At 40.4% G+C, this 22,155-nt stretch overlaps 1 protein-coding gene across 1 annotated transcript; it reads left to right on the forward strand.

Annotated features, from left to right (window-relative positions):
• The first annotated feature begins 457 nt into the window (after positions 1–457).
• On the forward strand, positions 458–21,598 carry esyt1a (extended synaptotagmin-like protein 1a). The gene is made up of 31 exons (XM_050065202.1): positions 458–1,073; positions 2,117–2,158; positions 4,138–4,272; positions 6,027–6,100; positions 6,319–6,391; positions 6,478–6,567; positions 6,664–6,719; positions 8,229–8,349; positions 8,528–8,704; positions 9,899–9,981; positions 10,137–10,185; positions 10,487–10,576; positions 12,465–12,560; positions 12,649–12,720; positions 13,430–13,516; positions 13,755–13,904; positions 14,369–14,551; positions 14,647–14,823; positions 14,914–14,996; positions 15,113–15,161; positions 15,251–15,340; positions 16,256–16,351; positions 16,569–16,640; positions 16,739–16,825; positions 16,932–17,078; positions 18,847–18,977; positions 19,124–19,216; positions 19,319–19,450; positions 19,530–19,635; positions 20,333–20,382; positions 20,496–21,598. The coding sequence occupies exons 1-31, from the start codon at positions 750–752 to the stop codon at positions 20,521–20,523; spliced, it is 3,243 nt and encodes a 1,080-aa protein (XP_049921159.1). The 5' UTR covers positions 458–749; the 3' UTR covers positions 20,524–21,598.
• The last annotated feature ends 557 nt before the right edge of the window (positions 21,599–22,155 follow it).

Genomic DNA, 22,155 nt, shown 5'->3' on the forward strand with positions numbered 1-22,155 from the left:
GCGCAAACATTGCGTTGGTGACATTTGGCGCATATCCTGGTGTTGTCACGACTCTGCCGCTTGGGTTGTGTCTCAGACAGTGATCAGCACGGCAGCTGATAGAGCTTAGCAGCAAAGCTAATACACCTTTCTGTCAACGGACCTGTCAGCGCTCAGTTGTGAAAGCTGCTGCAGTGGAGCTGAGCGCTTGCGCATGCAGCAGGATTTCATCCGGTTATGTAAAAGATAACGGGTTGAGCAGCCTGTGCACGAGGACAGTATTTTGGGCGTTGTGGCTCTTATAGTTGACACTCTGATGATACTGTTATTCTGAATAAAACACGTCCTTTGGTGTCTCCGAATAAAATAAACATTCACTTTGCATACAGGTCGCAATACGCTCCGCCCGAGTCTGTGCGTGACGCTACAAGTTAATTCTAGGGTTTAGGTTTCTACTGGATTTCATGTGAAGGAGGGCTCCAGGCAGAGCCCGCCCTCACGGGTCTTGGTCTCTGCTTGCCCTGCTCTGAGAGAGAAGCTGCACACGTAAATGAAACGCGGAATAGCCAGTTTTAGTGCCCTGCGGAACTGAGGGGGAGCGCGGCGGAGAGGAGCATGATCTAACCGACCTAAGCGCGCAGTTTATCGGTGATTCCTCGATGTTTTCTGTAGTGACACGGTGGTAGGTGTTAAGTGGCGCTTGCCACTCGGTCGTTGAAGTAGCGAAGCTGAAGGCCAGGTCGAGCCAGTGAAGTCAAACGGATCTTGCGATGCCACCCGCGGATGCAGAGCCGGGCATGAGCAGGAGCATTGTAGCCCCGGCCTCAGCACCGAGCCACCCCCCAGGTGAACGCGCAGTCAGTGTGCTGTGGTCGTTTGGAAAATGCCTCGGTGCTCTTCTGCCAGTGTACCTGGCTGGATATTACGGCTTCAGCATCAGCGTAGTCCTGTTCGGCCTCATGATCTACATGGGATGGAAACACAGTCGGCTGGAGAAAGTCATGAGGCTCAAGTCTGCCATGTATATCCAGGAGAACGAGAGGGCATTCACCACCGAGAAGGCTTTCAAAACCAAGAGGGATCTACCTCCCTGGGTAAGAGCTGACACACCTCCCTGCCACGGTCATTCTCTGCAGTTTGTATCACCTGTCACATCTGCCACATCTGTCAGGCTGAACTTGAGCTGCATTCAGCTACTGTGCATCACTGTGACAGGCTCTGACATGCTTATCACTCATTAGTAGACACTTGATGTTAATTAAGAAGCTTAAAGTGAACACATTTAGACAGAGAAATCATTGCTCCATGATAACCATCAGATAAATAGGAGACTGTCCCTTTTGTTGACAGTATTTTCCTCCGGTCCGCCGACCAGCCCCATATTTAGACATTCCTACTGTGCAGTGCCTGGAGAATTAGCCTCAACAGCTTCCACACTGAGGAATGTGAATTAAAATGTCAGATGAGGTCTTTGTAGTGCAGAGGTGGAAAGAATGACACCAGCACTGAGGAGACTGTAAGTAGACTTGCATGTAGTAATGCATGTCTATGCTGAAAAAAAAGTAATTTACCTAGCAGTAGGAGAGATTTTCTGTGTGTTTCCCCTTCATGTTTCCCCACAGCAGAGCTGACCATTGACCTTATCTGGCTCCAAAAACTTGATGACTCATAAACATACTTCAGAGCAGAGGCAGGGACCATGGACCACCATATCTGGATAGAGAGCAAGACAGAATAAACTGTGTGTGTGTGTGTGTGTGTGTGTGTGTGTGTGTGAGTGTGAGAGTGGGTGTTTCGGGCAGATAGGCCTAATCTATAGATCTCATGTCTCCGTGGCTTGAAGGAAGGGCTGATGTGCCTGTGGTTGACAGTTTATTCAAGTAGAAACACTTCCTTGTAATTTAATCGTCTAATGTACAGCTAGGAATGCATGATCTGAAAATTGCTTGCTTGAAATAAAAGTACACTTTTAGAACTTTATTGCAGCAAACCTACTTCTGTTTATGCCTCACGCCCAGAAAAATATTACCAAGAGAATCATGTCAAATATTTTAGCTACCCCGCTATAAGCTGGAGGTCATTTTACACTGCCATGTTGTATTTGAGTTCATGCCTGACCAATATTACTTGTCCACAGGTCAACTTTCCAGATGTGGAGAAAGTGGAGTGGCTGAATAAGGTATGCTTTTTTTTCCTTTCAGGCTTTGCATATGTGCAGCTGTGTATTCATACATTAGGCGTTCATTTGGTTCAGCATTCTTGTCATGTATGATGAAGGGCCGCTCTTCAACAACAAATTTCAAGATAAGGTGTTTGGTTTCACTTGAGCAACTCGCACAGTAGCTGCAATGCCTCACATTTAATATGGGGATAAAGAACACTTGTGTGGACTTTAAGTGACCCGGCTCCCGTTGCAGCCTCTCTGTCGGAGCAGATTATCTACTGGTGTAATTAGGAGGCACAGAGAGTGGCTGAGATCATATCGAGGAGCTCTCCGTCTCTGTCAGTACAGTAACCTCGCATCAGCGCAGGGCAAGCGTGGATGTGAATACTAATAATCCAGCTCGCCCTTCTGGAGGGAAAAATGTAATGAACTCGGTGACAGAAGCCCAGATTGTGGGATGGCAATTTGCTGGACTCATCTTTCACCAGCCCACGTCGCTCCTGCAGGCTTCCTGACATGATGCGGCTGCTCAAACACTCACAATCCTCACTTTAAGCAATAAACAAACACACATCAGCCTTGAAATGTTCACACCTCTGACAACTTGTAAAAATTTGTGGCAACAAATAACAGGAACTGGCAACGTGTGTGAGTGATTGTGAGAAAAAAAAGCCAGATAAGATTTCACAGGGTGCATCATCCATATCATGCATCGTTTAATGCACTTAATTATGTTTACTCCTATTCTATTCTTGTTTTATTCTATTGATTTATATATTGTAGTTAAATTTTTACTCTTACAGCCTCAGCACAGTGACGATTTATATTTTATTCTTTAATATTTTAATATCTTAAGTCCTAGTGTTAACACAGTAGCATAATGCACATTTTCATTTCTATTTTATTTTATTGCTTTACAGATTTCCATTTCATACTCTTATTCTTACTTCTTATAGTTCTCAATTCTTGACATTGGAGCGACTGTAACGAATCATAATTTCCCCTCGGGGATCAATAAAGTATTTCTGATTCTGATAAATATTATATCGAAGACTCTCCTGTGGCTGTAGCATCACCAGTCTCACAGGCAGTTTGGAGGTCAGAGGATCAGCAAACAGTAGCTGACTGGACTTTGCACCTCACCCTTACACCTCACACTAAAATGCTGAAGCTAACACTACTGTGAGGCTGTGAGGAGTGATAACGCCACCACCAATACACTGATTCAGTTGATTAGACACAAGGGCGCTGGTTTCACTGCAACATATTGAACACAGGGTTTGGGTGTCATTCGCCAGAAAATATTAAGCATCAAACCCTGAATTTCCTGCATCCTGATGATTTTTTATGCACCATTTTTGTCAACAAATTTGCAAAAAAAAGTCCTGCTCCCCCCCCCTTGAAATCTACACCGATGAAATTACGTGTTATACAACTATTTCTCTCTGAAAAATCTCCAAGGAAATTATCAGAAAATCATGGACCCGTGAAATAAAGCATAAGCGATTTTGTTTTCTTTTTAATCTTGTGATGTTCTCCAAAATGATTCACAACTGGGATGTGCTTGATAAATTTATCTAATAACCATCTTGCTGAATTATTGATGGCAGAGCTGCTGTTAACTGTTTAGATGTCGCCCTCTGTCAGATGGCTTTTGTTCTCCTCTCTCTCTAGAGAGCCTGTTAACTACAAGGCAAACAGTCTGTGGTCATGTGTGTAAAGTGTGTGTGTGTCTGCATGCATGCATGGTTCGTTGTCATTTGCTGTCACGCTCTCATTAATTACTTAATATTCACAGGAAGCCCTTTGCTATGACTAAGCATTTGCACAAATAATAATTCATTGTTAATCACATCATTATCTTAGCCGACCACAGATGCAAACATGCACCACATTTGATTACTTGTAATTATTTATTACCTATTGTATCTGATGCGTAACAAAACATTGGATTATGTCTTTGTATTCAAGTGTGCGGTGTCTCTGTCATATAGATCCTGCAGCAGGCTTGGCCCTTTGTCGGCCAGTATCTGGAGAAGCTGCTGGTGGAAATCATCGCTCCTTCCATCCGTGCGTCCAGCATTCATCTGCAGACTCTCAGCTTCACCAAGGTCAACATAGGAGACAAGGTATCTGAATGGGACATCATGAAAGCAGTTTACTCTGTGCATGTTCTGTGATCAAGAAAATGCAGTTGAGTGCAGAATGTTAATGTGTATAATATGTGTGTTATTCTGGTAATGCAGGGCTGGTCTCACTGGTTTATTATAAGCTTGAAGATTGATGATTTTTTTCACAGCAAATGATCATCTTCATATGCATTTTTGCTAACGTTGCTTAAATCTACAAAAGAATGGGAATTGCAGAGCATTCTGGGGGGGGTGCCACCATCTTGGAGGGATATACATCCGTAGCTACAGTAGCTTCCTGTGTAATCATTTGTCATCCGTCGATCATTCAGCGTCAGAAATGTCTAACTATGTGCGAAAGGCAAATGCCCATTTAAAGAGACCCTCTTGACAGAGATCTGCTTATCTTTGACTGTATGAAATCGCAGCCGCAGCCTGGGACTTTTGCTCAGGTCTGGTTTCGGTCCTAGTCAGCGGTGTGCTTTTTACAGTTTTATGCGGCCAGCTTTGGTAGTTATCTTTAAGGCACGGGGCAGCCACGCTTCAAACGCTCAGTGCCTTCTGGCAAGCCAACAACCTGAACATTCAAATGCTTGCTGTAGTTTTCTGCCATATCCAGACTCTCTGATAAAGCACTGACCTGCTTTTCTAGTTCGATTGTTGGCTCCTGTGTTGTGGCGGAGTTTTCAACAGCTAGGATTCTAGCCTCAGCTTCATCTATCCGCTTGCTAGTAGTCTGGAGCTCCGTGGAATGCTTATGGATACTCTCCGCCAGGGGAATGAGTTTTTCATCAGTTACCTTTATAATATTAGCAGTCATCACATAAAGGCTTTGGCGAGATCTGGGTCCAGTTCGTCAGAGAACCAACCAAAAAGACTGCGGCTAAAACTTTTCTAGAGACATAGCATGACCATAACTGCTATATCATAGGCAACTGGACTTGCTTGCGTTTCTTGTAGACTTTTCGCCTCTCATCCAAGAAGCTTCTTCAGTTCTAAATTACGCTTCTTGGATGAGAGGCGAAACATCTTCAGGACATGCAAGCAAGTCCAGTTGCCTATGATATAGCACTTATGATTACCATGACCTGGATGACTGAGAATCTTCACCAACAAGACATAGCATGACCTGTCCATTCCAAAGGTGGCTCCCAAAATTACAGTTGTTATATAAGTTGCGTTCACCTCGCTGCCATCACTTAACCCCCTAAGTTGCTGTACTTAATGACATTGATCCCTACAGACCTCGATAGCTTGCCTCCCATTAACATTTTAGCTCCCCTGATGTCTATCTGGTGTTGGCGTGAGCGCCTATACCTGTTAGAAATTCAGAAACTTAAAGTTTTTGGAGGCCCATGTCCAGTTTATAAACAGGTGGGTACTGGACCTTCAGATCTACATGCCAAATGCCAACGACACAGTCATCTGGAAAGATAAAGATAAGCTCGGTTAATGTTATGCTAACAGAATGCTAACAAAACGTTGGCTAATCATGCATAATTAAGCCACTGGTATTTTGCTAAATGAAACACAAAACATTAGCTTACCTTTGTGTCTGACTGTATACTATATAGTACATTGGGTGTTTTGAAGCTTACTCACTGAGAAGTGTTTGTCTTAGATAAGCAGTTCTTTGAGACACTTGAAGCAAACTCTCACTCTTATTCCTCAAAAATGGCAGACTCACTGTTGATGACAGCACATTCCCTATTAGTTTTATTTGCTTTGTGTAACAGCAGCTGTTGTGTTCACAGGCTTTGAAGTTGGTTGGTGTGAAGGCTCACACAGAGCACGATAAGAGACAAGTGATGTTGGATTTGTACCTGAGGTAATGCATCACAGCTTTTGTTTTTGCTTGTACATAAGCACCCAGACACTGAAATAATACCTGAGTTACTACATTGTTTCCTTCATTAGAATAGGGCTCGTCCTTATCTGTCACAGCAGATCATTGTTTACTTAACACAGCCCTATCATAACTCACATCAGCTGCTTCCCTTGGTTAAACATGTATCTCTACACTTGTCACTGCTCTTCTGCTTGCAGCTACGCCGGTGATGTCGAGATCAACGTAGAAATCAAAAAGTACTTTTGCAAAGCCGGAGTGAAAGGAGTCCAGGTATAAGAATAGATATTAAGATATTCTTACATTACCAGTCGTAGTCAAATGGCCTGAAAACTTCACTTCGATATTTCTCTTTGTAGCTCCACGGGAAGCTGCGTGTGATCCTCGAGCCTCTGATCGGTGACGTGCCGCTCGTTGGAGCCATCACGATGTTTTTCATCCGCAGGCCTGTGAGTGCAGCACCAGTGAACCACATTTGATTTTGCACTGCATTGTTATCTGAGGTCCACATGGATGTATTTATATGTCTTTTATCTGTGTCATAGAAATTGGACATCAACTGGACCGGGCTGACTAACCTGTTAGATATCCCTGGGCTGAAGTGAGTTCATGTGATAGAGCTTTGTGTAGATAGATTTAAGGGTGCAGCTGCATTGATCTGTTGTGTCTCTCTGGTGTTTGTTTTCAATAGTTTTTAATGAGGAGTGCCTGTTTGTGGAATAGGGCTTATGAACTTTTGACATGCAGAAATGTTTGGGGGCTGTGCCTTTTGGAATTGATGGCTATATTTCAGAGAATACATGATTTATTTAGTCACCAGAGTCACAGAGGTTTCCAAAACAAACTGAGACAGAGAGTGTCGATAATATTTCTGTCTGTTCGATGAAGGATCTATGTGTTCACATTCTCAAAGGGTAAGAGTGGCTATATGCTATATTTTTATTCTCACCAACAAATCCTGGGAAAAGACTAAAACCAACAATGAATTGATGCTATTAACAAGAAGCCAAACCCTCATATAACTTATTCCTGTGTGCCACAGAGCTCCTTTGTTGTCCAAAAACTTTTTAAAACACATAAATTAGTCACGCTGTTGCACTGGGTAACATGTTCCGTCATTACAATGAACAAGGGCACTGTAGTTTATGTTGAGTCATCCCACGCACACCATCCTGCTGCCTTTAAGGGATACTTTGCCAGTTTTCAGCCAGCTTTATATCATAACAATGTGGGTAGTATGTGTAAATGAATTGTGGTAAACTTACCTCGAACTTGCCAGCGCTCAGATCAGAAAAAAGAAAGTGTATATATCTTTGAGGTCTTTTGTAAAGATGTATGTCTTTAGTAGAAGTGAATGGTCCTGGAGTATCATTAACAGGGTAGAGAAGTAAAAAACACCAACAGACAGAATAAAACATTCTTGGTTTTGTTCTTTTTATGGCGTTTGTTGATAATAAGAAAAATACTGAACAGTGCCAGCCTTATCCTTTATGTTGTTCAACTTTATGCCATGCTGTTGTTCTACTGTTTTTTATATTCAGTACATATATTATGACTCCATGAATTTATATGGAGGTAGTTTTCAAGGCCCATTATATAAGGTCAGAACATGGACAAGGTAGAATCAGCTACGGTACAGTTAAACTGAGTATGAAGACAAATGGATGGTCTGACAAATAGGAACAAGTCACCTCTATTTATCGTTCATATTCAATGCAACTGTATGGTGGCTGATTCTGCAGTGTGTGTGTTGCGATCTTATATAATGTACTTTTTGTGACAATACAATTAAAGCATTGTCAGAGGTGTAAATTTGTTGCTGACGCATCAATCCCCTCTGGTGATGCTTTCAATGACAGTTTGTCATTATTGTTTTAATTGTATTCCTCCTGTAGATGACATCAGCCAACATGATTTCCTAAAAAAAAAAAAAAAAACACGTCCTCATCTGTAGCCAATGGGTGCTTCCTGTTGGTTCTGTTGCTGAGAACATGGATATCATGTTATTTATGCATGTTCATATTGTCAGCAGTAGTATATAGCCTCTGTCTGTTTGTCTGTGTGTCCCTCCCCTGTGTTTCCCCAACATCGTCCTCGCATTCATTTGCAGTGCCATATCGGACACTATGATAATGGATGCAATAGCCTCCCACCTGGTGCTCCCCAACCGTCTAACTATACCCCTGGTGGCCGACCTGCACGTTGCGCAGCTCCGCTCCCCTCTGCCACGGGTAACTGTCTTAATTATGAATGGCCTGGGAAACATGGACCCACACAGACTGAAGCTGTGTCAGCATATACAAACACATAGCTTTAAATTCATACAGCAGACTTGTGAGGACTCTTAACTAACATTTTGATTTTCTTTGTGCATGAACATGTTTTCCTGCACATATACGCACATGCTAGGGAGTTGTGCGTATCCACCTGCTGGAAGCTGAGGACCTGACTGCCAAGGACACTGTCATCAAGGGCTTAATCGACGGGAAGTCGGACCCGTATGCCGTCCTGCGTGTGGGGACCCAGATATTCACCTCTCATCACGTGGACAGCAACCTGAACCCACAGTGGAGGGAGATGTATGAGGTGAGAGGAGGGCGAGAGGGAAGAAAATACACCCGAAACTGAGCTGATACTCAAGTGCTGCACTCCCACCCAGTTTGTGTGCTAAAGGTTATAGTTCGGTGTTGGTGTCCTGGCTTCGTAGGTACTGCTTAGAGAAGTCTTTGGTAGTAAACATGTCGGAGAAAAACAGTTTTGTGAAGACTTTATCTATTTATGTGTTAACAGGAAGCTCCTGTTTCTGAGATAAGCAGCTCTTGCGAAACTGCTTGCTCAGGGACACTTTTTTTTTTTTGTTGTTTATGAAATTCAAGCCACTGAATAGATATTAAGTTATTAAAGGAATACTTCACCTGCAAAATGAGCATTTGCGTATCAGTTACTGACGGCGTGTTACCCTGAATTTGTGAGGAAAACTTTGTGTTTCTCACATCCCTCCATGGTGAAGGGAGAATCCAAAAATGGCAAACATTTTTTTATGAACTGAAGTAAATGGGACTCCAAGACTATATCAAAACCTCAGTTTACAAACTCTCACACAACTCCTGCAGTGTGAGTCTCATTTATCCAGTTGCATGCCCAGTAATTCCCAAACACATCCATTTTTGCTAAAACATAATGATTTAAAATAAATCATTACGAACAGTCTTGTGCATGGCCGAGTAGCATGCCTGAACATGAGCTCCGTTGGAGCAGAGTTCAAATGCACTCACATGCTCAGGCATGCTTAGGGCATGTGGACGGAAGTGTTTTAAATCATTACTAAAAAAAATGCATGTGTTTGGAAGCACTGAGCGTACAACTGGACAAATGAGATCTAGATTACACTGCATGAGTTGTATAATCGTTTTTAAACCAATGTTTTAATATAGTTTTGCTGTTGCTAAATGCGGTCCCCATTGACGTCAATTCATGAGGAGTGTTTGGCTTTTTTGGATTCTCCACTCAGCATGCAAGCATGGGAGAAAAACAAACTTTTGTTCATGAATTCAACACAACACATGGTGAGTAATTGATATACAAATAGTCATTTTGTGGGCGACGTATTTTTTCTAACATCTACCTGGCAAAAAACATGGAAACTTCTTGCCATTGTGATTCTGTTTGCATGTCCTTGTGTTATTGTGTCACGTGTGGCTGTATCTATATTTGTATATTTGTCGTGTGTTTTGCGTATTTGCCCATTTATGTGTGTATGTGTGTGTGTGTGTGTGTCAGGTGATTGTCCATGAAGTACCTGGTCAAGAGTTGGAAGTGGAAGTTTTTGACAAAGACCCAGACCAGGATGACTTCCTGGGGAGGTAGCTTATTCATTCTCATTCATTTACGTGGTGTTATGTGCTTCTCATGTCATTCCCATCTCTGCTATTGCCATGTCGGGACATGATTATCTTGAAATTTGAAGGTCTTAGTCTCTTTGATTCATGGCTTCATTAATTCTCTGCCTCTTTTTCAGGGTCAAGGTGGATCTCGATATTGTAAAGAAGGCGAGAGTTGTGGATGATGTAAGTATTAAAGCTTGTGTTCGACAAGATTCAGTATCTCACCATGGCATTTTTTACATGTTTCTCACTCAGATCATGTTATCATCAGCAGGCACAAGAATGCAGTTATTATATTGTCTAACTCTGGAAAACATCTGAGCAAGACCTCAGTAATCCTGTTAGCATGTGACATTACAGAGCCCATGTGCCTCCTCGTGATTTGCTCTGATCTCTCCATCGTCTCCCCTGCCATCCAGGCTCAAAGTAATCAGCCAGAGGAGGAAAAATGTGTGTCTTATGAGTTCTTTGTTTTTGTAAACAGTGGTTTAATCTGAGGGACGTCCCGTCTGGCAGTGTTCACCTCCGGCTGGAGTGGCTCTCTTTGCTGTCCTCTGCTGACAGACTGAGTGAGGTGAGTCCACATTAAGGTTACTGAAAACTAAACAACAAACTAAAACTGGGTGTGAAAAATGTTTTAGTGAACTGAAATAAAAGTAAAAATAGACAGAAGAAAAAAGTAAAAAAAAAATAACTATAATTATACTGTGTATTTACAAAACTAATTAAAGTAAAATACAAATATACAGAAAATGTCTTTAGCTTTAGTTTTTGTCAATTTGTTTATTGCATGAGGAGGCATTGGTGCATATGTATGAGATGTCCACATGAGTGTGAGTCAATTGCCTTCACAAAGTGTTGTCATTGTGTTGTAATACCTATTGTAAACTTCTTAAATCTTGTTCCTGACAACAAAAAACATTATTATAATAAAAACAAAACAAACACTAATACTGAAAATGATACTTAAAACTTAACATTTTCAATCAATAAAAACTAAACTGAAAAGAGCAAATTCACTCTGCAAACTAACTGAAACTAAACTAAAAATAAATGTTATAACTCTGGTACAGCTTTATGGTACTTATTTGTTTTTGTGCCTGATTTGCGACTTGGCTTTGGTTAGTGATTTGGACAAATATAACACACTCATGAGGATCAGAGCATTATTTTTATCCAACATTATTTTGGCATCGACAGAAAAGAGAGATGGGACCTTAAAATGTGAAGTTATTATAATTTAACTTGTTTATTTAACCTGTATTGAACCAGAGAAGATTTATTATCTCTTCTTCATGAGTGTTCATGAGTTACAAATTTAATAAAAAAAAAAAGATAACAACATTACATCCTAGAAACGATCTAAGGATGCACATGTAGTATGGATGAAGATGGCCATATTCACAAAGCTTTCTGGTACAAAGAGTTGCTTCTAGTGATGAAATTCTAAGAAAATTCTTAGAATTGTTACGTTTTCTTATAATTTCCCCTTAAAGTTAAAGTCCTTGTTAAGATAAAAGTCATTCACAGAGCATCTTAGCCCTTAAAACAGCTCCTAAGGTGAAAAAATCTTAGGAGCAGGGAGGAGGACTTTTAAGAGGCTGAAGAGTTTCTTAAGGAGAGGAGAAAATGGTGGAAACACATAGAGGTAGAAGAAATATTCTCCAAATGCTTCATGACGGAGATAATGAAATGCTACATCATGCAGGGAAAGTATGTGGTTGATCTCAGTAGGGGTACACACACATTTCCCACCTAAGGCTACAACACTAGAAATAAAGTGATCATCACTAAGATATTTGGAAAACTGGAAAAACACATCAGTGCAGCTGTGATGACTTGAGTCTGTCTCAGCCCTCCATCAGCAGAGTGATCACACTAGCAATGACACTTTCACAGTCAGCAGTTCATTTCATTTCCACTGGGTGTCCACACCTTCAGGCTCACAAAGGGGTATGTCTCTGACAACCAATCACATCTGCTAAAAGCAAGCATCACACCTACCAACCACACCTCCTCACTAAGATAAACTTTTCTGTCCCTTCCTTGCTCAAAGTTGCTCTGAGAACTTTCCTATATCACTCCTAAGCTAGAACTCCTTACTAGAAGTTTTGGGGCTAAGTTGGGAGCTCTCTGACAGAATTCTCAGAATGTTTGTGAATATGGCCCTAGGTTTTTTGTTATGATTGTGTGAGTGGTGTTACATATTGTTTTTATCATGTGCTTAATGTATTTTTTCCTTATGGACAATAATATTACGTTGAAGTTACAGACATCCTGAGAACAATCTAAAAACATCAATCCAAATAAGTGAGACTCATCTTAAACAGTTTAACAGTCAATCAATAACACATTCTTTATCAATATGTGTCTATAGTGATAAAAAAGTAAAATTGTGGCCCTGGGCTTTTAGGGTCTCACATAATTTATCTCACATGCTTTGCTTCTGCTTCGTCTAACAGGTGATCCAGAAGAACCAGAACTTGACCAGTAAGACGGCTGATCCTCCATCTGCAGCCATCCTGGCTGTCTATCTTGATCAAGCTCATGCACTGCCTGTAAGTTTAACGTTATTTAAGACTCTCTCATGTAGTGTGCTTTAAATTTTTATCTGTTACCCACATCAGCTTATTTAATATATTGCAGATGAGAAAAGGCAATAAGGACCCGAGCCCAATGGCGCAGATTTCCATTCAGGATTCAACTAAAGAGAGCAAGGTAAGGATATACTTTTTTTTCAACAGTATCTTTATTGATTTTAACAACAAAAAACAAAGACATACAGATCCAGTATGTGTATATATACATCTACAATTACGCAGGAAGAAAAGGACACCTGAACAAAATCTTTGTGAAACTGCCAAAGATTTAATACACATGTAATCCACCCTAACCCCCACTCCAAAAGTATGAAATTAAAGATAAATAAATAAACAAAAAAACTTTGACAGATTTGGACAATGCAGATGCATATCCCCCGGTGCTTCCATCATGTGGGTTAAGTCTGTCCTCTCTAGATAACACATGAAGGGACTCCAGATGTTGTGAAAGAGCGATTGGTTACCCCCTGATACCAAATGCAATTTTTCCCAAGGTCAGAGTTGTTAATACTTCAGAAATTCATTTACCCGTACTCCGCCTACCGACTTTCTTCCATGAAAGAGCAATAACTCTTTTAGCCAATCTAAAAAATGTGAAAATGAAAATGTTTTCTCCTTCTAATGTTGTGACTGGCTTGGTATAAACCTAGTCTTAAAAGTTTTGGGTCTAGAGGTATTTGTATGGATAAAATGTCCTGGATACTATCTCTCACTGCATCCCAGAACTTTTCTGTTTGAGTGCACTGCCAAAAACAGCATCTAACTTTTTATAAAACTTTTTCAGCCTTACTCTGTGCATCATGAATGTTTTCCTCTCTTTTCCGCAGACTTGCTACGGGACCAACAGCCCTGTGTGGGAGGATGCCTTCACCTTCTTTATTCAGGATCCCCGCAAACAAGACATCGACATTCAAGTAAGTCATCATGAGCAATGATTGAACGCACCGATCGATGTAGCTGGAGGGATTTTGCATAAATTACTCCCACGGTGTCGAGGTACCTCATTGATTTTTCCTCCTTATTTTCCCTTTATTCTCTGTAATGTCTGTAAACTGCACTCTTCTCTTTTTAACCCATTTACATCCCTTTTTCCTTCATGATATTTGCCTTTATGCTAACTCCACATCTCCTCTTCCTGCGTTTCTCAATCAGGTGAAAGATGATGACCGTTCTCTGTCCCTGGGCAGTCTGACCATCCCTCTGGCCCGAATTCTGGCGACGCCTGAACTCACCATGGACCAGTGGTTCCACATGGAGAATTCTGGTTCTGCCAGCCGCATCTACGTCAAAATTGTGCTTAGGGTTGGTATCTCACACATACACTTTCACGGAAGATGTGGATTCAAGCTGGTATTGCAAGAATCAACCTTGTTGTGAGGAAGACTTTGAAATCCTAACAGCTCCCAAAGGACCGCTTTGGCCTCAAGCAACTGTCATCAGACACATGCTTCAGTATCACACCCACAACCAACCCTTCAAAGCTGAGAGCTCAAATTTAAATGTATCATAGCTCCGTGTGAGTCTTTTATTCATGGACATCAGATCCTGTTAAACAGAGCACCCTGAGATTAGAGAATGTGAGATACTGGAGAGGTTATAAAGTACTCTCTTAACTCTTAACACCTCCCCTTTTACATGCACACTGATTTTAACCCTATAACCAAATAAAAACCTAGGAGAGGCCATCCACATGTCTTCTTTCTGCCTCATCTTTCTATCCTTGTGAGAACATGCAGTCCTCAGTCCTGTTGTTTGTGCTCTACTAGGTTTTGTGGCTAAGTGACGATGCCACTCCCACAACACCGTCTCCTCGGCCTACAGCTCCAGGGCCGGGGATGGGTCAGGGGGGAATCTCATCTGAACTGAACCCTACGGGGCCCGGCGGGTTAGGAAAACCTCAACCAACACGACCACAGCACACCACACCTGACCCAGAGTTTGCAACTGAGGTAAAACTGTTACCTAAAGTGAAACAGCAGCAGACATCACTCAGCCTCTCACACACACACTATAGTAGCATTTCCTGCCCTTGTTCTGCTCACAGGGAGTGCTGCGTATCCACCTGGTGGAGGCCCAAAACCTGATAGCAAAGGACAACTTCATGGGGGGCATGGTGAAAGGGAAGAGCGACCCTTATGTCAAGATCCGCGTGGCTGGTATCACCTTCCGTAGCCACACCATCAAAGAGAACCTCAATCCCATCTGGAATGAACTCTATGAGGTATTACCTTTGTTTGATGCTTGTCTGCCTCTCTGATGAAGTTATTATGTTTTAGCTTGGATATGATACAAATTTTCCTCTATGATTTAGGTGATTTTGACTCAGCTTCCTGGTCAAGAGATCCAGTTTGAGCTGTTTGACAAGGACATCGATCAGGACGACTTCCTCGGAAGGTGCGCCCTAATGTCACAAATAAAACATTTACAGCATTTTTGGCTACACAGCTCTTATATCTGAAAATAAATATTTAAATGAAAAGGAGGATAATGACTGAGTCTTGTCTTTACAGGTTCAAGCTCAACCTACGAGACATCATCAGCGCACAATTCATGGATACGGTGTGTGACACGCAGTGAACATATAATTTAACAAATAATTTTCGTATTTATATCATAACCTGGACATTTATGTGCTGCTCTTGTTACAGTGGTACACTCTGAATGATGTTAAGTCTGGCCGAGTTCACCTGGTGCTGGAGTGGCTGCCCAGAGTCTCTGACCTACCCAGACTGGAGCAGGTCAGACATTTACTCTCTTCATTTTATTCTTGATCGTGTTTATATTTAGATATACTAAGGCAACATACAAATAATATAGTTTTTCAGTGAAAATAAGAAGCCTTGGGGCGTCGGTGGCTTAGTGGTAGAGCAGGCGCCCCATGTACAAGGCTGTTGCCGCAGCGGCCCAGGTTTGACTCCAGCCTGTGGCCCCTTGCTGCATGTCACTCCCTCTCTCTCTCTCTCCCCCCCTCACACTTGTCTGTCCTGGCAAAAAAATGCCCCAAAAATATCTTTAAAAAAATAAATAATAAGAAGCCTTGATTGTCCATAAACAATTGCAAAAAAAAGAGTAATAATAAACTAAGTAATAACAAAAAGTACAAAAGTAAATAAGTACAAAGAAATTACTAAAAAAAAAGGATGAAGATACAGGTATAAAAGTAAAAATAAAAAATGCATAATAAAAAAAGCAAAGTCAGTAAGTAGAACCAGAACTTTGGATTTGGATTGACTCATGTTGATTTCAGCTGAACGTTAGAATGCATTTTTGCACAGAACGAGTACTGTTATTTTGTCCCATAGCTTATACAGTGGAATTTAGTGCTAAGAAGGAACTGCTTCAAGGACAAATGACAAAGCAACCTTGAAAAAATCCAATCCCATCCTTTAAATGATGCCTCTTGCACTGTGAGAGCCTTGTTTTCTAGCATTGTTTGGTTGCTGTGGCAGATAGCAAAGAGAACAACTTTTACAGAAAGGATCTTGAGTTTTGTGCATAACAGCAGTGTGTTTAGTTGTGAAACAGGAACTTCTCCCCACTGATGCTTTTTGTAGATTATTTTATTCATATCTTGTTGATAGTGTTGCGAAGGAAACTTTAACCACAACTTTCTTATTGCAAAATCAGTGTGTGTGTGACATAATTCCCCACAGATCTTGCAGTACCAGTCCCAGCAGTCGTACCACAACAAGGTTGTGCCATCATCGGCGGTGCTGTTTGTGTATGTGGAGCGTGCCCATGGCCTGCCGGTGAGATCATATCTATGAGTCCTTGGGGCTCTATTTGTTGTTTATTGTGGTGTGTTTTTCCTCGCTTTGGAGAGCGCAGAAATACAATAGTTGGTTTTAGCGGCAGTGTTTTGCATAAAACACTGCAGTGTCCCAGCTGCAGTCTCATTTATATATGAAACAACGGATGATGTAATGTGTTTTTGTTTAAAATAATATTCTTTGCATGCAATTTCAGCTGAAGAAAAGTGGGAAGGAGCCAAAAGTCGGGGCTGAGATTATCCTCAAAGGCGTTTCATACAAAACAAAGGTACGATCACGACTTCTTTGATGAGCCTGCGAATGCAACAAAAGAAAAATGCTGTTTTAAAAAAAATCATTAAATTCTGCTGTTTGTTCTTTCCTAAGATTTGTGAGCGTTCCACATCCCCACGATGGGACGAAGCCTTTCATTATTTGGTTCGTGACCCCAGAGATGAGACACTCACAGTGAAGGTGAGGTTCAAAAACAGCAGCTGCATTTATTATTTCACACTGATATTATAAAAGGCAGTCTGAAGAGTGTTTGTATATCTATATGTTTGTGTATGTTTGTATCTAGCTCTCCCACAGCTGGGGCCAGGCCCTTGGGTCCTACACACTTCCTCTCAGAGAGGTGCTGCTTGAGCCGGACTTGGTGCTGGACCGCTGGCTCAATCTTGATGGAGCACTGCCAGAAAGCCAGATCCTACTGAGGGCTACACTCAAGGTGCTGACAAAATATCCTGCTTATTTTCCCCACATTACCAATATAATACTTTTTTGAATATATATGTTAATATATATGTTGTTCTCTGTCTTGATTCCATAAAAACCTAACAACAATGCTGCTGCCATTTTTGACAGTTATTTTGACTTTAGGACAGGGTCTAACTCATCCTAATTTAGGATTCCTAATTTGGTAAACCACCCTAGTTATGGCAGTTTTGTAATAGCTAAATTCCTATCTTCAATGTCATACTTAAGTGAGATAGGATTGAATTTCAAACTTAGGAATTTTCCCATTGAGTGTATTTAATTCTGTACTGTATCACTTGTGTTTTGTGCAGCTCACAGGTGTTTCCCTGTATAGAACTAGTTTTGCAATGCACAGAATACTATGATGGGCCAACATCAGATCTACAACGTATACTACTGAATATAATACTCTGCAGACTGAAAGATAACAGATATCCTGCACAATGTTTGAAGGGACAGTTCACCCAAAAATCCAAAATACATATTTTTTACTCTTACCTGTAGTGCTATTTATCAGTCTAGATTGTTTTGGTGTGGGTTGCAGTGTTGGAGATATCAGCTGTAGAGATGTCTGCCTGACCTCGAATATAATGAAACTAGATGGCACTCAGCTTGTGGTGCTCAAAGTGCCTAAAAAAAATACATTTGAAAAATGTAATGTCTCTTTCCAGAAATCATGACCTGGTTACTCAAGATAATCCACAGACCTTGTTGTGAGCAGTTTCATGGAGGAACTACTTTCTATATACTACACCTGCCAACCGTATCACTGCGCCGGTCTTCCACTCCCAATCCACCTCACAGAGTTAGCTAATGTAACAGCTCAGCAGGGGAAATCACCATTGATGTTTATATCTTGCACTGTTACGAGCCTCTTGTCTATGAGTAGACACTTCCTTTTGCGTGGTGATACAGTTGGCAGGTGTAGTAGACAGAAAACAGTTCCTACATGAAAATGCTCACAACAAGGTCTTTGGATTATCTTGAGTAACCGGGTCATGATCTCTGGAAAGAGACACTGCTTTTGAGTTTTGGGCATCTAATTCCATTGTATTTAAGAGAAGGCAGACATCTCTACAGCTGATATCTCCAACACTCTACAACACATATCTCATAACTGTAGCTTAGCTCAAAGACTGGAATCAGAGGGAAACGGGTAGCTTGTCTCTCGAAAGGTTATAAAATATGCCTACCAGCATCTCCAAATATTACTGATTTAAACATTATAATCATTTTTGAATTCATGCAAACACTGTTCTTTCATCCCCGCTTCCAAAATGTCAAACTATTCCTTTAACATCAAAGCGACACAGTCAGCACGTACATACAGAGACTGGCAAAGTGTCCATCAACACAGGGGTGTTGAAAGTCATGAGATGATGACAGATTGATATCATATATCTATGTATCAACATCTGACTCTGGATTTCCTCTTTTATAGCAGCAGCAGCAGCAACACAGCCAACTTTAAGTCTTGCTGCATAGCTAGTCTGTAAATGTTAGTCCTTATCAAGTCATGAGTAAACGATTATTATGCAGCATTTCATCCACATCTCTTCTCCTCTATTTCTAATTTTTATATTTATTATCTGTATATATATTGTGTTATATTTTCTTGCATACTTCTTATTTCTATTTCTGTTTTCTTCTCTGTGCCTATATATGGTATAAAAGCAGCTGCTACGTGTCTCAGTTTCCTCCAGGGGACCACTGATGTATTTCTAATTTCTGATTTGCAGGTCTTGGACACTCAGCTGGCGGTGTGTCGTAAGGCTCCAGGGGACGCAGGTAATGACGCCAGCGGAGAAGAAGTCATTCCCAGATGGGTTCCTTCCCATCTAGACATCAGACAGAGAGCTGGATTCTCCATGTGAGTCACACACACACTAGCATCAAAACAGCAGTTATCAGGGGTTCCTCAGAGGGTTGTTTTCCCGTATATATTATCTTGTTTTACCGTAAATATTCAAAGACATCATGACGTAAATAATCACATTTTCTACACTGTGTCTTTAGAAATGATAATCCTAACTCAGCAGGCCAGGTGAAGCTCAGCATCGGCTACTCCAACGAGGAGAGCAGGCTGTTCATCACAGTTCACTCCTGCAGGTCTCTATATGACACACATCACCTCTTTAGCATCACATTTTTGGACCTGGAGCTCTCGATCCCAACAGTTTTTTGTAAATGGAATGATCCCTGTACCCACAGAGCCCTGGCAGCCTGCTCCAAGGACGGTGCAGACCCTTATGTTTCCTTCATCCTGCTGCCTGACAAGAAGGCCACCACCAAGAGGAGGACTGGCACCAAGAAGAGAGACCTCAACCCAGAATTCAACGAGAGGTAAGACGAATAAATGAGACACTCATGATGGTGAAGGATGTGTGAGGATATTAATTGATCTCTCTCTCTCTTTCCGTAGGTTTGACTTTGACTTCTCTCTGGAGGAGTCCATGCAGAGAAGACTGGACCTGTCTGTGAAGAACAGCGTCTCCTTCATGAGCAGAGAGAGGGAGCTTATCGGCAAGGTATAGTTTTACTACCAAAACTACTGTTAAAAAAGTGCTTCATACACAAGGACAAATAAAAGAAAGCAGATAAACAATCAAATACGTATTTACAGTCAGCAAATAATACCAATAAAAAAGCTAAAAAAATGATGAAGAAAATGTGTGAAAGTGCGCATTAAAGAACAGATAACAAAGGAAACAGATAAAATAATGTAGAAAAGGCCAGTTGGTAAAAGTGAGGCAATGTTACAGTGACAGACGATGTTAGAGGGAGGGGAAATTTCTGATCTCCTCCGGTCAGCTGTTCCAAAAGGTCGGAGTCCTAACAGCAAACACTGGGGAATGCTAACAGGGCCTTATCAGAGGACCTCAGGCTATTGGCTGGTGGCTCGGGGCCTTACCACGCAGGGCCTTGAAAGTCTAAAATTTTAAAATCAATTCTAAAATGGAGAGGCAGCTACTGAAGGGAGGCTAAAACAGGGGCGATATGATCAACAGTCTGGTGGCTGCATTTTGGACGTCCTGACATTGGGTAAACATGTTTTGGCCAAGGCTTGTAAACACAGTATTACAATATATCATCGTCTGAAATGCTCTTCCGTTAGTTATTGCCAAACTTCACAAAAATTCTTGGTGTTGATGTAGTGATTAGGACCAGACAACAAAGATACAGAAATGTTAAACATCATCTTCTGCTTTTTCTTGTTGCCCTCAGTTGCAGCTGGATCTGGACCAAATTGACCTCAAGACTGGTGTCACGCAATGGTAATAATTCAAACAGCTACCAAACAATATTGTTTATAAAAGAGTTTTATCAACACAGTTATGTTCATATGTTATTTTCTTCAAGATCATACAACAAATTTCTGTTTTTCCAGGTACGATTTGGTAGCAGAGGCCAACTAGAGGGATCGGCGGCTGGTCTTAAGTACTATATAACTTTATGTGTTGCTTCTGTGAACTGTGATTTGTGCGTTTGTATATTCAGCTTAAATGAAAATTTCCACCATCACTGAAGAAAAAGACGACGACATATCTGCTCCACACGAACACAGTTCATCAGTATTTATGAAACTTTACATGTAGCTTTCCATCCGTAAAGTGTTAACTGTGGTGAATCCATGCTGTCTTGGACAGATTCTTCAGTAGAATATTTTGGCTGAGTAGATATTTGATAATAATGCAACTATGTTGCACGAACCTACAGAGTTTATATGTGTTCAAAAGCATGTCAAAGTCCTCATTGAATTTTATTCACAAAAGGGCTTATGCTGTGTTCAACATCTTAATGAGTGACATGGATTTACAGCATCCAACACAAATGAGAGAAACTCCTTTGAATTTTATTTTTTACAATTTTCAAACAATTCCCGATATTACTTTGTTTATATACGTTTATATTATTGCCTTAAGTATTACAAAACTGTGCACAGTTTGTCAGTGTTTATGAATTATGTTCCAAATGAAGTTTTATATGTTTTAACCAGAGCTCTATTAAAGTTACTTTTATAAGTCAAAGTATTACAAACCTAGACCCTCACATTTACCACTGAAAACAGAGGTATGATACTGTAAGCAGAGTCTAAATCACTGTGCTTTTATGAAGAGAAAACTTTGTATATACTGAAAACACATCGCTGGTGTTGTTACACCGCATGCTTCCTTGTGTTTGTACGTGTTTGTAGCGCTAAGATGCAACAGGCCGACGATATCGGCCTTGTTCAGACTTTATTTTTCAAGCAAAACAGTTATGACGTTATGAGAAGCAAGCTTATATTGTACACACAGTGGGACAGCTTCTATTTACGACTACTGTCATCTCACCACAAAGGCTTGGGCACTGATTTGTGGTGATGGAAAGAAAATAATGTTTGAAGTGTCAAAATTGAAGAAAACTGCTGAGCTTTGACATTATTTTAACATATCATCATGTATCTGCTGAAGTTGTTGATTAAAGTTTGCACTCTCATGAATCAAACAAGTTTTGTGACTTCATTTTATTGTAAAAGACTGTTTTTAATCTAAGTAATATGAGTGTCATAAAAAAGAAACAATCTTTAGAAAAAATAAGACAATGAAGACTAAGAATAAAACAAAGCATAAGTAAGTAGAAATAAAACATGGAAATAAAGTGAGAAAAATAAATATATATATTTAATTTAATATGGAAATATTAAGAAAAATCGAGAATAGATAAATGGAAATATAAAGTCAGATAAAATACAAAGAATAATTATTTACATTTATTTGTGTGTGTATATATAATGCATATATTTATTCATTTAGTGCATATAAGTAACTATTTTCAATAATTTCTATTTTATGTAGTGTCATTTATTTATCTTTATCCCTTTATTTATATTTATTATGTTTTGTCCACATATTTTTATTAACTTATTTATTATTCTATTGATTTTTATCCTTTATTTTAAGAAATTTTATTCATTTATTCACTCATTGTTTTATTTATTCCACTTTATATTTCCATATTTATTTGCATTATTTATTTGACTTTTTAAATTTTTATTTAATTTATTT

The sequence above is a fragment of the Epinephelus moara genome, chromosome 16 (assembly GCF_006386435.1).
Source record: "Epinephelus moara isolate mb chromosome 16, YSFRI_EMoa_1.0, whole genome shotgun sequence".
Taxonomy (NCBI): domain Eukaryota; kingdom Metazoa; phylum Chordata; class Actinopteri; order Perciformes; family Serranidae; genus Epinephelus; species Epinephelus moara.

Excerpts from the sequence above, each read along its gene's own strand:
- esyt1a (XM_050065202.1), top strand. The coding sequence starts at position 750 with ATGCCACCCGCGGATGCAGAGCCGGGCATGAGCAGGAGCATTGTAGCC. Across the intron at positions 2,159-4,137 it reads AAGTGGAGTGGCTGAATAAG|ATCCTGCAGCAGGCTTGGCC; the intron begins GTATGCTTTTTT and ends TCTGTCATATAG. Across the intron at positions 14,997-15,112 it reads CAGGACGACTTCCTCGGAAG|GTTCAAGCTCAACCTACGAG; the intron begins GTGCGCCCTAAT and ends TTGTCTTTACAG.